Genomic DNA, 15,456 nt, shown 5'->3' with positions numbered 1-15,456 from the left:
TACAGAATGTAGCTGAGGCCAAAATATTGTCTGATTTCAAGAAGAAATTATATATAGCTCTCAGGGGATAAAGGGATCATGGGATAGGGAGGAACGGGGGAGGGTGTGGGAAACAGAATATCGAACTCGATGATCAATCATGATCAAAATGAATGGTGGAAGAGGCTCAAAGGGCTGAATGGCCTCTTCCTGCTTCTAGTTTCTATGTAACATAATGAGATGGTCTCAAAGGAGATTGTCATTAGGACTGAGATGAGGAGCAATTTTGTCACTCAGAAGGTTGTGAATCTTTGGAATACTGTACCCCAGGGGTTCTTGGATTGTATTGTAGATCATGAGTGGTATTCCGAGCTCTCTGCCGGCTTTGGAACCTAAGGAGAAAGCAGAAAAGTCTTTTTGAAAGAAGTAGTGAGCAAAATCAAATGGCCCCGTTATTCATGTGCACTAATGGCCGTTAAATCTCAGCGGGAGGTCAAAAACGGGATTTATGCCAGTGAGATCTCAGAGTGAGATCTTACCTCATCCTCTCTAATGGCACGATCAAGTTCACGCCTCGGAAGGGTGTGAGCCTCATTAGCATATATTATAGTACATTATAATATAACTTGTGGGCCTATTGCTGCTATTTCTGTCCTCATTGTAACTTCCCACCCAACTGGTGTGACGACATGTCAGCGCTAATCACTGCTGGTTTTCAAAATCAAAAAACAGTCGTGATGACCAGGCCCTGGTCCTTGTCAGTTCATCATTTATCCAAAGTTAACTAGTGCCCCCAGGTGGTAAGAGTGGCACGGGGGCTGGGATGGGAGCACACTGACACCTTGTGGGGAGGGCAGAGGGGGGAGGGTACTGCGGTGTGTCCTGATGGTTGTGGAGGAAGGGGGAGGAGGAGTGTGACATTGCTTGTCCTAGGGGTGGGTGGGTCACTCTGATCTCAGTGGGGAGGAGCTCCTTTTACTTTAACCAGTGATCGGAGATCTCGATATTCTTGGCCTTGCCATTTTCTTTTGCACCCAACTCCCCTCCAGGTGACTGCCTGGTTCTTGCTTCCCCTTTGATATTGCTGTGTTGTTCAATACAATGAGGAAAGCCAGCTGTGTAATTACAAGTTTCACACCAGCTTTCTCCCACTTTTGGGCAGATTCTGATTACAGATTTTTAACAATTGTTCATAGGGTGTGGGCTAGGCCAGCATTCATTGCCCATCCCTAATTACCCCTTGAGAAGGTGGTGGTGAACTGCTTTCTTGAACCACTTTAGTCCCTGAGGTGTAGGTACATTGTTAGGGAGGGTGTTCCAGGATATTGATCCAGCAACAATGAAGGGGTGGTGATATATTTCACGGTGAGTGACTTGGAGGGGAATCTCCAGGTGCTGGTGTTCCCAGGTATCTGCTGCTCTTGTCCTTCTCAAAGGTAGTGGTTGTGGGTTTGGAAGGTGCTGCCTAAGGAACCGTGGTGAGTTCCTGCAGTGCACTTTGTAGATGGTACACACGGCTGCCACTGTGTCTCGGCAGTGGACGGAGTGGACTTTTGTGGAAGGGATAGCAATCAAGTGGGGTTGCTTTATCCTGGATGGTGTCGAGCTTCTTGAGTGTTGTTGGAGCTGCATTATCCAGGCAAGTGGGGAGTATTCCATCACACTCCTGACTTGTAGATGGTGGACAGGTTTTAAGGAGTCAGAGGTGAGTTACTGCCGCAGGAATCTAAGTCTCCAGCCTGTTCTTGTAGCCTTAGTACCTTTACGGCTAGCTCAGTTCAGTTTCGGGTCAATGATAATCCCCAGGATGTTGGTAGTGGGAGATTCAGTGATGTAAATGCCATTGAACACCCCCCAGTGCTGTTTAGGAGGGAATTTGACTTAGTGACATTGAAGGAATTGTCGAATGCTATTCTGATCAGAATGATGTGTGTGTGCCTGAGAGATTTGGGATGGGATTTGGAGGTTTTGATATCCCCATGAAACCACCACCCTCACTATTATCAGTGGTGGAGGTTATTTTGAAAAATGAGGCAGCTGGTGTCCTCATTGAACACTGGGATCTTGCTGTGTGTGTATTTGAGTTCAGCAGGTGGGGTAATGTCAGGAGATGTAGTGAGAATCAGGGATCCAGGGAATGGTCAGGCTCTGGGGGTGGAACCTCTGCCCTATTTTCCATTACCATCTCATTTCCTTCTGGTGAAGGGCGTTTCTCTTGAGGTCTATTCACTCTCTGCACTTCAGAATAAATAGTCCGTGGATTATCCGTGTAATCCTGCCCATTCGAACCTTTGAAAGGGAAGAATGGACAACAGTGAGTGACGTGGGGATTTATCAATGCAACCTCATCATACATGTTCCTCTGATCAGCCTCTCCTCCCAAACGCCTCCTCTTGTCCATCCTCCCCCCGGCCACTCCTCCCTGGGCTCCACGTGAACCTCCTCCGCAGCTCTTCCTTTCTCCCCCCCTCCTCCTCACCTTCACCTCTCCTCCGTGACCCTCCTGCTTCCCACCTCCTCTCCGGCCACTCCTTCATTCGCCCAGCCCTCCTTGCCCCCCCCCCGCCCCTCCTACTGGCCCCTCCTCCCTGACCCTCTCTCCTCTCTGCTGACCCTCCTCCCCCTCCCAACCCTTCACCCCCTGCCCCTTCCCCCCTTTCCTTCTGAGTTGCCCCTTCCTTTCCTGTCCTCTCCTGTCCTGCCCCACAATTCATGCAGCGCATCACCTTCTCCTTTCTTCATGGCATCGAATCGAGAAATGTCCAGCCGCCTCTTGCCTCCTCTCTTGCCTCTCCTTCCTGGCCCCCTCCAGGGATGTCCACTTCTTCCCTCCCTTCCCAAGCTTCCACCTACCCTTCCTCCTTTGTCCCTTGCTTCCATGCTTACTGCTCCCTTGCCCCCTCATGCCCTACCTTCTCCTCCCCTGCCCCTCCCCTTTGCACCTTGTCTCTTGCCTTTCCTCACAATCCTTTCACTACCTCTGTATTCAGCCATGTTCACTCTTTCACTTCCCTATCACACCATCCCCCTCCTCCTGTCCCTGCCCTCTGCCTGCGTGGGTCTCCTCCAGGTGCTCCGGTTTCCTCCCACAATATAAAGATGTGTGGGTTCGGTTGATTGGCCATGCTAAATTGACCCTTAGTGTTGGGGGATTAACGGGGTAAATACATGGGGTTATGGGTTTTGGGCCTGGGTGGGATTCTTGTCAGTGCTGTCACTGCATTGTAGGGATTCTCTGATTCTTTCCCTCAATTCTGCTCCCAAACCAGACCCTTCCCCTCACTCCACCTTCACAGTTCCATCCATTTCAGTTAGCTCTGCCCCTTTACCTACATTCCACCTGATCCACACACACATGTATTATTTAATTATTTATTAGTGTCGCCAGTCGGCTTACATTAACACTGCAGTGAAGTTACTGTGAAAATCCCCAGTTGCCACGCTCCGGCACTTGTTTGGCTACACTGAGGGACAATTTAGCATGGCCAATGCACCCAACCAGCATGTCTTTCAGACTATAGGAGGAAACAGAGCACCGGAGGAAGCCCACGCAGACACGGGGAGAACGTGTAAACTCCACACAGACAGTGACCCAAGTCAGTGATCAAACACAGGTCTCTGATGCTGTGAGACAGCGATGCTAACCACTGTGCCATGAGTACCATGAGCTCCTTATACACATGCACGTGTTTGTGCAACTTGCCTACATTTGCCACGCGCTTTTTCCTTTTATTAATTATCCATATAATCAGCGCACAGATGATCATGAAGAGGATCATGATTCCAGCCCGTAAATATGTTAAATGGTTCTTTGCTGTTCTTTGCTCTGCAAAGTAGAAAGATAGATTTTCCAACAGCATCAAAACAATCATCTTTCAAACACAGCAGCACATGTTCCACTCTTCAGCCATATCCCTCATACTGTCACTCAGTAACAACTCTCCCAAAAACCCTGTGTTCCAGACTGTGTCTCTACTGATATGAATCCAGCTCCCTCACACTGTCACTCAGTCACCCCTCTCCACCAATACACTGTTTTAGTGACAGTATCTTTACTGATGTTGATCCAACTCATGTACACCATCGGTCACCACTCCCTCTGTATGTCTGATGGTATCCTTATTGATATTAATGCAGATCCCTCACTGGCACTCAATAACCACTATGCTCCAGTACTCTGTGTTGTTGACTGTATCTTTACTAATGGTAATCTAGCTCACTCACACTGTCATGCAGTAACCACTCTCCCCCAATACACAGTCTCACTCACTGCATCTGTACTGATGCTTATCAAGTTCCTTCACACTATCACTCAGAAACCCCTCTCCCCCAGCACCATGTTACTGACTGTATCACTACTGATGCTAACAAAAACAGACAATGCTGGAAAATCTCAGCAATCTGACAGCATCTTTGGAGAGAGAATAGAGCCAATGTTTCACGTCTGGATGACCCTTCATCAGAACAAAGAGCAAAGAAAGTCAGAAGAGATTTATACTATGAGGGTCAAGGGGATCTCTAATTGGACAAAGGAAATGTAAATGATGATGAAGAAGGCTGGGAAGGTATTGAAAGTGTCCATTAAGCAATCAGAATGTGTGAAAGGCAGTACAGAAGTGAGAGGGAAGGATGATAAAAATGGATGAGTGAGGCAAAAATAAAAATTTAATAAAATAATTGGAAACAGGGTGAAAGTGAAGGGGAGAGTTCATGCCGTCAATGTTGAACCTAATGTTCAGTCTGGAAGGCTGTCAAGTGCCCAATCGGATGTGCCGTTCCTCCAGTCTGCATTGAACTCACTAGAACATTGCAAAAGGCCAAGAACGGACATGTGGACAGGACAGCAGGGTGGTGTGTTCACGTGACAAGCACAGTAAAAAGTCTGACAACACCAGGTTTTAGTCCAACCGATTTATTTGACAGTAAACTCACAAGCTTTCGAGGGGACTCCCTCTTCGTCAGGTGAATGGAGAGTTCTGGTCTTGGACAGAGCATATAAAGCACAGACAGATGAGGCCAGAACTCTCCATTCACCTGACGAAGAGGGAGTCCCCTCGAAAGCTTGTGAGTTTACTGTCAAATAAATCGGTTGGACTAAAACCTGGTGTTGTCAGACTTTTTACTGTGTTTACCCCAGTCCAACACCGGCACATCCACATCACGGAGTGACAAGCTACAGGAAGGTCTCAGTCCTGCTTGTGGACAGGCTGAATGTGTTCAGCAGAGTAGTCACCCAGTCTATGTATTGTCTCTCTGATGTAGAGTAGACCACATTGGAGCAGTGAATGCAATAGCTCAGACTGAAGGAGATGCTTGTGAAGTGTTGCTGCATCTGAAAGGAGCGTTTAGGTCCTGGGTGATGAGCAGGGGGAAGGTAAACGGGCAGGTGTTACACCTTCTACGCTTGCATAGGAAGATGCCGTGGGCAGGGGGTGAGGTTAGGACATGATGAAGGAGTGGATCGATGTGTCCCGGAGAGAACGGATCCCTGTGGAAAGCTGACAGGGGGAGTGAGAAGATGTATTGAGTGGTGGCATCATGCTGGAGTTAGTGGAAGTGGCAGAGGATGATCCTTTGAATGTGAAGGCTGGTGGGGTGCAAACTGAGGACAAGAGGTACCCTATCTTGGTTCTGGATGGGGAGGGAGTGGCAGCAGTGGCCTAGGGGATGGTTCAGGCACAGGTGAGAGCCTTGTCAACCAGGGTGGGTGTTAATTCAGTTCCCTCAAAATGTCTGTAACCCCTCTACCTCTGCTTTCAGTGTTACTGACTGTATCTTTACTGATATGAATCCAGATCCCTCACACTGTCACTCAGTAACCCCTCTTCCCCCAGTGCCCTGTGTTACTGACTGTATCTCTACTGATGTTAATCCAGCTCCCTCACACTGTCACTCAGTAACCCCTCTCCCCCAGCAACTTGTGTCACTGACTGGATCTCTGCTGATGTTAATCCACCTCCCTCAGACTGTCATTCAGTAACCCCTCTCCCCCAGCACCCTGTGATACTGATTGTACTTCTGATGATAATGTAGCTCACTTACAATGTCACTCAAGAACCCTCATGCAGCAACTTGTACAAGAACAGATCTATCATTTTAATGATATCATTCTACTTTGTCCAACCAAACATTGCCGGGATACGAAAAGTAGAGTGTGTGATACAGAGTAAAGCTCCCTCTACCCTATTCCCATCAAACACTATCAGGACACGTACAGCACGAGGTTAGATACAGAGTAAAGCTCCCTCTACACTGTCCCCATCAAACACTCTCAGGACAGGTACAGCACGGGGTTAGATACAGAGTAAAGCTCCCTCTACACTGTCCCCATCAAACCCCCCCAGGACAGGTTCAGCACGGGGTTAGATACAGAGTAAAGCTCCCTCTACACTGTCCCCATCAAACACGATGTGGAGTTGCCGATATTGGACTGAGTAAAAGCTGAAAGTCTCACAACACCAGCTTAAAGTCCAACAGGTTTCTTTGTAGCAAATGCCACAAGCTTTTGGAACACACTATTCCTTCATCAGGTGGATGGAAGTTCTGATCACAAACAGGACACAAAGGCACTAACTCAATTTACATGAGTAATGATTGGAATATGAGTCTTTGCAGCTAATCAATTCTTAAAAGTACAGATAATGTGAGTGGAGAGAGCTTTAACACAGGTTAAAAGGATGTGTATTGTTTCCAGGCAGGAAAGTTAGTGAGATTTTGCAAGTCCAGGCAAGGTGTGGGGGTTACAAATAGTGTGACATGAACCCAAGATCCCGATTGAGGCCATCCTCATGTGTGCGGAACTTAGCTATCAGTCTCTGCTCAGCGACTCTGCGCTGTAGTGTGTCGTGAAGGCCGCCTTGGAGAATGCTTACCCAAAGATCAGAGGCCGAATGCCCGTGACCGCTGAGGTGTTACCCAACAGAAAGAACATAAGAACATAAGAAATAGGAGCAGGAGTAGGCCATCTAGCCCTTCGAGCCTGCCCCGACATTCAATAAGATCATGGCTGATCTGTCGTAGCTCAGTTCCACTTTCCCGCCCTCTCCCCATAACCCTTAATCCCCTCGCTTATCAAAAACCCATCAACCCGCGTCTTAAAAATATTTAGCGAGGCAGCCTCCACCACTTCAACGGGCAGAGAATTCCAGTGATTCACCACCCTTTGAGTGAAGAAGTTCCTCCTCAACTCCGTTCTAAACCGCCCCCCTTTTATCTTGAGGCTGTGCCCCCTAGTCCTATTCCTAGCCCCCTAGTCCCCCTAGAACAGTCTTGCCTGGTGATTGTCGAGCGGTGTTCATTCATCCGTTGTCGTAATGTCTGCATGGTCTCCCCAATGTATCAAGCCTCAGGACACTCCCAGGACAGGTACAGCACGGGGTTAGATACAGAATAAATCTCCCTCTACACTGTTCCCATCAAACACTCCCAGGACAGGTACAGCACGGGGTTAGACACAGAGTAAAGCTCCCTCTACACTGTTCTCATCAAACACTCCCAGGACAGCATAGCACGGGGTTATTACAGATTAAAGCTCCCTCTCACTGTTCCATCAAACACTCCCAGAAGAGGTAAAACATGGAGTCAGATACAAAGTATAATTCCTTGATATTATCCCCTTCAAACTTTCCCAAAGAGATCTAGCATCGTTTAGAAACAGAGTAAATCTTTCTCTACATTGTCCACATCAAACACTTGACTGTGTAATAACTAATTGCCAGTTTATTTGTGACACTCACCGTGTTTAGTTACATTACAGACATCACTCAGGTTGATGTGTGCAGTGTCTTCACTGACTGGGTTCCTGGTCTCACACTTGTACACATTGTCCTCGATCTGTGCTGTGAAATGAAGCTGTAACTCCTGTCCATTTTCAGAGAGATGATGGGTGCTGTCATTCCTCAATGCTTCTTGTCCCCTCCACCAACTGAAGCTGGTGTTGTCGCCTGTGTTCACTGAGCAGCTCAGGGTGATGTTACAGTTTTCCATGATCTGATAGCTGATCTTTGTTCCTGTCACAGGCTCTGACATTCAGATTGAAAGACAAAAGATACATGAGGAAGGAATATCGGCCCTTGTGAGTCACCTCAATATCCAGCACCCTCACAACCGCTTCAGAACCTCACAAGACAACTCTGAACCCCACTCAACCCTCCATCTGCCAGTTTAACCATTTGCCTCATCCCTCTGGGATCAAACAGGTCACATGTGTCAATATGACGGTGGATGGAACGCATGTAGATTGTAACACGGTCTTTCACGACAATCATAAACATTATTTATAGAATCTCTACCGTGCAGAAAGGTGCCACTTAGCCCATCGAGCCTGTTCTGACAACAATCCCATCCAGAGCCTATCCCCGTAACCACATGTATTTACCTGCTAATCCCCCAGACATTAAGGGGCAATTTAGCATGGCCAATCAACCTAACCTGCACATCATTGGAATGTGGGAGGAAATCGGAGCATCTGGAGGAAACCCACGCAGACATGGGGAGAATGTACAAACTCCACAAAGACAGTGAGCTGAGGTCGGAATTGAACCGGCAGCAGGGCTAACCACTGTGACTGTTCAGGCTTTGGAATTGTAGCCTGGGAATTCTCATTGGTGACTCTAGTAAGTGGACCTTTATTATCTGCAGCCTCTGTCTCTATTCTGTGTTTAGTTAATGTTTGTGGAGCCTCCGACATTGGGATAGACCTAGAATTACATTGACATTGTTTGTGGTGTTTCAGCATGTGTGTGTGTGAATGTGGGGAACATTGCTGTAAATCTCCAGTCACTCACAAAGTAGTGGATGAATAAGCGGAATGGGTGTGTAATTGAAATGAAAAGTTTAACTTTAATCAGAGGGAGCTGGTAGAAAGGAATGGTAGAAGAGAGACTGATACAGTTTTATATGCACCGGTGCTTGTTAGTAAGGCTGTGAACTTTTCAAACACAACAGGTGGGATTCTCCCAACAAAATTCTAAGTGCCGAATTTGTGTAAAAACAGAGTAAATTCCACTGGTTATTTCAGCAGGATTTTCAAAATTAATCTCCCACAATGTGCATCACAGAGAGACCCAGCATTAATCCCATTAGAAATCTGTGGGTGGGACTTCTTCCTGCTGGAGAGACCGACAGCATAGCACTGAGTGGGTCACTGTGCATGCACTGGTCTGTCAGTGCCAGGATCAGTGCATGCACAGGAGCCCCACACAGTCAGTCTCTGGTCAGCTCGATCACTGGTCAGACCCGTGGCCTGCTCCCCACCCCACCTCCCTCCCACTCCCCATCAAACCCCCCACCTCCCTCCCCCTCCCAATTCCCCCCTCCCCATCAATACCCCCCACCTCCCTCCCCCTCCCCATTCCCCCCTCCACATCAATACCCCCCACCTCACTCTCCCTCCCCATCCCCCCCTCCACATCAAAAGCCCCATCCCCCCCCACCTCCCTCCCCTCCCCATTCCCATCCCCGCCTCCACATCAATACCCGCCCTCCCCCCACCCTGGTCTCACAGACCTCCCTGACGTCTCTGGGCCAGCTCCAACACCCACCCCTACCTGGGCCGCCTTGGTCTCCCCTCCTTTCACCTTCCCTCTCCCCGATCCTAAACCCAACGGCCTCCCCACTGGTGGGGAGCTGGTATAAACCCCATTGGAGTGAAACACTTCTGGCTGGGGGTGGCGGTGGAGAGGATTACGGCCCAGAGACTTCAGTCCTGGGCCCGATAATGAAATGTAAATTATCATTTGCATCATTTATACACCACCCCACCGATTTCTGGTGCAGAGCTGACAATGCCTGAAATCCAGTGGTCGGAGACACTCGGAGGTCATGGTGCCCAGCAGGAAGCCTGCTACACACCCTCCGCGAAAGCAGTACAGCGAGCTGGGAGAATCGCCCCACATTGGAGTTTACTTGTTGAAATGTAATTGAAAATGAAAGAAGTTATGTTGAACTTTTATGAAACATTGCTTATTTTTATTATTATTATTATTGCAACTTTTATGAAACATTTGGAACACTGTGTACAATTCTGATCTCCATATCCCTCAGTTGTACCACATTTGGAGTGCAATTCACAGTGTTTAATAGGGTGGACAAACAGAAAATGTTTCCACTTATGGGTGAGACTAGAATCGGAACACAGGAATATAGGAATTAGGAGCAGAAGTAAGCAATTCAATTAGATTATAGCTGATCTCTCCCTGGTCTCAAATCCATCTCTTTGCCTGTCCATTTAACCTGTTGTTTCACAGAAACATATTTATCTCTTCTTGAAACCATTTAATAATTCAGACTCCGTGCTTTGGGGCAACGAGTTCCACAAATTCATCATCCTCTGCAAGGAGCAGTTCGTCCTCATCTCAGTTTTAAATCTACCACCTCTCAATCTATACCTGTGACCTTTTGATTTAGATTACCCCTACAAGGGGAAACATTTGGTCCATGCTTACTTTATCAGCCCCTTTTAGCATTACCTTGATCAGATCCCCTCTCAGCCTTCTAAACTCCAGTGAGTATGAATCCAAACTGTTTAATCTCTCCTCATATGTCAATCCTTTCATGCCTGGAATAGGGACTATAAATATAAGATTGTCACTGATTACTCCATTTGAGAATTCAGCGAGCTGTTGTTGTAAAAAATCCACGGAGATGAGTGTCCTGTCACCAAAAGTTTCTTTATTTGCAAGATATACTACACAACAGAGTGTTCCCTGTATACTTTCTGCTTCAGCAGGCAGAGAGGCTGACACCCCTGCTTTAAATAGGGAACATGAGACTCCATGATTGAGACCTAATTAATGGCCCAGAGAGTTCATGCTCTAGTAAGCCAACCTCATTAGCCTGACTGAACTCATCACACTCCTTCCCCCCCAAACTCTGAGGAATCCTCTCGGTTAACTTTCTTCAGGGGTCTTTTTCTCCACTGCAGTGCTGTGTTGGATCCTCCAGTTCAGCCTTTGATATCAGCGGGCTGTGTCAGTTGGGCACCCGTCTCTTCTGCAGCGAACGCCAGAGGGCTGGTTCCTCTTCCACTTCTGATAGTAAGGGAACTGCTGCAGCTTCGATCCCTGTTTCCATCTCTGATCAGATCCTCACTACTAGAGTGAAGGTACTGGCCTGTCCAGAAGGACTCTGCTAGTCCCTGGGACTGCAAGGCTGACTCAGCTCAGGAACGGGTGATGAGTTTGAGGCACGGACCCTCCAGGTGTTTCCTTAAGATGGTCTCGCCCACCAGTAGGATACTGATCCCAACCTGAACTCGACTTTTCCCATTATCCATGCGGGTCAATTTGCATAATTTCTTACCCAGACTTTGTCGCTGGATTCTAAGTGCCTCTCTTGGTGAGTGTTGTCATGGCTCCTGCAATGGGCTTCTTGGTGTTTTTCCACTTTCCCTCCCAGGTGTGGAAATAGCAGGCTCAGTCTGGTGTGGGATCGTCTGCCCATCAGTAATTCTGCTGAAGTTATTCCCATGGTGGTGTGTGGAGTTGTTCTATAGTCGAATAGCCAGCACGAGAGTTTAGTCTCTAATGAGGTCACTGGCTGTTTTTTCAACCCGGCTTTTAAGGTCTGCACTGATCTCTCCGCTCGCACAATTTGATGCCGGGTGATGAGGTGCCGTGCTGATGTGCTGAAACCCATTCCAATTCATGAATTTTGTGAACACTAGGCTGGTGAAAACTGATTCATTGTCGGAAACTAATACCTCTGGGATCCCATGCCTTGCAAACAAGGTGCACGGTTTCTCAACGGTTAGCGTTATGTTTTCCGAGTTCAGTTTATAGAAGTATAACCATTTGAATGGGCATCTACTATTACCAAAAACATGGACCCCATAAAAGGTTCTGCAATATCGACATGGAGTCGCGACCATGGTTGACACGGCCATTCCCACAGGTGTATCGGGTTACTGGTGGCGCCTTCTGCCCCTGTTGTCACTTCTGGCACTATCCCACCAATTCTGCTATGTCAGTATCCAGACCTGACCACCAGACATAAATCCTGGCCAGCATCTTCATTTTGAACATTCTGGGGTGCCCATGGTGGAGTTGAGCCAAGACAGCCTGACGGCTCTGACTTGGGACTATGACCCTTGCTCTCCCTAGCAGTATCTTGTCTTTCACAGTGATCTTAGAATCATAGAACCCCACAGTGCAGAAAGAGGCCCTTCGGCCCATCGAGTCTGCACTGACCAGAAACCCACCCAGGCCCTACACCTATATCCCTACACATTTTACCCACTAATCCCTCTAACCTAAGCATCCCAGGACACTAAGGGGCAATTTTAGCATGGCCAATCAACCTAACCCACACATCTTTGCACTGTGGGAGGAAACCAGAGCACCCAGAGAAAACCCAGTCAGACACGAGGAGAATGTGCAAACTCCACACAGACAGTGACCTCAGCTGGGAATCGAACCCAGGTCCCTGAAGCTGTGAAGCAGCAGTGCTAACCGCTGTGCTACCGTGCTGCCCATAAGACGGCCTGCTCTTTTCTGCTCCAATCGGCGTGGAACTATGGCTGGACTGGTGTTTCCAACTTCTCTGTTAGCAGCAGGTGCTTTACCTTTGCTAATACAGGGTCTTTTTGTGTCCACTGGCGTATGCTGTGTGCAGCCACCGGGAGGGTATCCAAGAGGTTTAGTGTCATCACCATTTCCTCTACTCTGGGTGCCAATGGCAGGGTGTCCGGTAATGGTAGTGTGCTTAGGGCATCGGTGTTTGCCACTCAAGTCCGCGGCCAGTATTGATATGCTGCCAGTAATAATGCCCAGTGCTGGATCCGGGCTGAAGCTATGAACTTTGTCCTCCTTGAGTAGGCTCAGCAAAGGTTTGTGATCAGTGATGATCGTGAATTTTCACCGATATAGGTCCTGGTGGGATTTTTTTACTGCGAAGATTACAGCCAGATCTTCTTTTCCACTTTGGGCGTATCTTTGCTCTGCTATTGCCAGGGTCCTGGAGGCAGACGCTATTGGCCACTCCTGTCTGTTTTGCCATCCACGTGCCAGGAATACGCCAACCCCATATGGGGACACATTGCAGGTGAGCACCAATTCTTTCTTGGGGTGATAATGCGCTAAAACATTTTCTGATGAGATGATAATTTTCTTGAAGGCCCAGTCTTGGAGGGCCAACCATTGCCAGGCTTGCCCCTTTTAAGGTAACTGGTGAAGGGGATCCTGTATGAATTTCTCGTAATATGTTACCAGCCCTAAAAATGACCGTAACTCCTGGATTGTGGTGAAGGCCAAAGCTTCTTTTATTGCTTGCACCCAATCCTCCACAGGATGTAAGCCTGACCTTTCTACTTTTTAACCCAGGTAAGTTACTTGCAACGCTAAAAAGACACATTTCTCTCTTTTCAAACACACACCCAAGGCTGCAAATCTCCTAAGGACTTCCTCCAGGCTCTGCAGGTGTTCCACCCTTGTTTTTCCGATAATGAGGACATTGTCCAGGTAAATGGCAACCTGTGGCAATCCCTGTAGTACACTCTTCATGGTTCTCTGGAATATGGCACAAGTTGATGATATCCCGAAAGGTAATTTTTTATACTGAGAAAGGTCTTTTGGTCTGTTTATTACTGCAAATTTTTGTGAATCTCTGTCCAGCTGCAGGTATGCGTGACTCATATCCAGTTTTCTCAATAAGAGACCTCCTGCCAGCTTTGGGTAAAGATCCTCGATCCGGGAATTAGGCTTTTATCCAGCTGAGAGTAACGATTTACCATCTGTTTGAAATCAAACAGACACAATGACACACTGAGCTTTCTGGCTTTAAGGTAGGAACTACTGATGCTGCCCATTCTGAAAACTGGACCCGTTTTATTATTCCTTCGTGCTCCAATCTTTTCATTTCCGCATCGATGTTTTCCCTTAAAGCAAATGGTCCGCTGGGCCTTGTAAAATTTTGGGACTGCCTCCAGGTCAACATGTAATTTCACTTTAGCTCCTTTAATTGTTCCTAGCCATTCCCGAGAAACCTCCGGGTATTTGCTCAGAACTTCACTCAGGCAACCATTTTCCAGCTGATAAATATTTGCCCAATCTAACTGGATCTCCTTCAGCTAATTTCATCCCAATAGGCTCGGTTCCAAGCCTTCCACTAACATCAATGGTAGCCTAACAAATCATTTTCCATAATTAACTGGCACATGGGTTGTATGATGTGGAGATGCCAGCATTGGATTGGGGAAAGCACGGTAAGAACTCTCACAGGACCAGGTTAAAGTCCAACGGGTTTATTTGGTAGCACAAGACACAAGCACTGCCCCTTCATCAGGGAAGTGGGAATCGTGTTCACAAACAGGGCATATAGACACAAACTCAATTTACAAGATAAATGGTTGGAATGTGAGTCTTTACAGGTAATCAAGTCTTAAAGGTACAGACAATGTGAGTGGAGAGATGTGTATTGTCTCCAGCCAGGAGTTAGTGAGATTTTGCAAACCCAGGCAAGTTGTGGGGGTTACAGATAGTGTGACATGAACCCAAGATCCCGATTAATGCCGTCCTCATGTATGCGTAACTTGGCTGTCAGTTTCTGCTTAGCAATTCAGCATTGTCGTATGTTGTGAAGGCTGCCTTGGAGAATGCTTACCCAAGATCAGAAGCCGAATGCACGTGACTGCTGAAGGGTTCCCCAACAGGAAGAGAACACTACTGTCTGATGACTGTTGAGCGGTGTTCACTCATCTGTTGTCGTAGTGTCTGCATGGTCTCCCCAATGTACCATGCTTCGGGACATCCTTTCCTGCAGTGTATCAGGTAGACAACGTTGGCCAAGTTGCAAGAGTATGTACCGTGTACCTGGTGGATGGTAGATCTCACGTGATGTGATGGCATCCATGTCGATGATCCAGCATGTCTTGCAGAGGTTGCTGTGACAGGGTTGTGTGGTGTTGTGGTCACTGTTCTCCTGAAGGCTGGGTAGTTTGCTGCGAACAATGGTCTGTTTGAGGTTGTGCGGTTGTTTGAAGGCAAGAAGTGGGAGCGTGAGGATGGTCTTGGCAAGATGTTTGTCTTCATCGATGACATGTTAAGGCGCCGAAGAAGATGTCGTAGCTTCTCCACTCCAGGGAAGTACTGGACAGTGAAGGGTAATCTGTACGCTGTGCGCCGTTTTTGTCTTCTGAGGAGGTCGGGGCGGTTTTTCGCTGTGGCGCGTTGAACTGTCAATCGATGAGCCGAATGCCATATCCTATTCTTATGAGGGCATCTTTCAGCGTCTGGAGGTGTCTGTTGTGATCCCTCTCATCTGAGCAGACCCTGTGTAAACGAAAGGCTTGTCCATAGGGGATGGCTTCTTTAATGTGATTAGGAATTTGGAGAAGTGGAGCACTGTGAGGTTATCTATGGACTTGCGGTACAGTGAAGTGCTGAGGTGACCGTCCCTAATGGAGATGCATGTGTCCAAGAATGCAACCAATTCTGGAGAGTAGTCCACGGTGAGTCTGATGGTGGCATGGAATTTGTTGAT

At 47.7% G+C, this 15,456-nt stretch overlaps 1 protein-coding gene across 1 annotated transcript in view; it reads right to left on the bottom strand.

Annotated features, from left to right (window-relative positions):
* Nucleotides 1-332: 332 nt before the first annotated feature.
* Nucleotides 333-15,456, bottom strand: part of LOC145351326 (SLAM family member 8-like) — a 33,310-nt gene continuing 18,186 nt past the window's right edge. The window contains exons 5-7 of the mRNA XM_080200947.1: nucleotides 7,716-8,000; nucleotides 2,162-2,268; nucleotides 333-371 (exon numbers count right to left, since the gene is read on the bottom strand). Coding sequence (XP_080057073.1) covers nucleotides 333-371; nucleotides 2,162-2,268; nucleotides 7,716-8,000 — 431 coding nt within the window. The remainder of the gene's footprint in view (nucleotides 372-2,161; nucleotides 2,269-7,715; nucleotides 8,001-15,456) is intronic.

The sequence above is a fragment of the Carcharhinus amblyrhynchos genome, chromosome 13 (genome assembly GCF_965287045.1).
Source record: "Carcharhinus amblyrhynchos chromosome 13, sCarAmb.v2.hapA, whole genome shotgun sequence".
Taxonomy (NCBI): Eukaryota; Metazoa; Chordata; class Chondrichthyes; order Carcharhiniformes; family Carcharhinidae; genus Carcharhinus; species Carcharhinus amblyrhynchos.
Note: the sequence above shows the minus strand (reverse complement) of the source record. Positions and strands in the feature narration are given on the sequence as shown.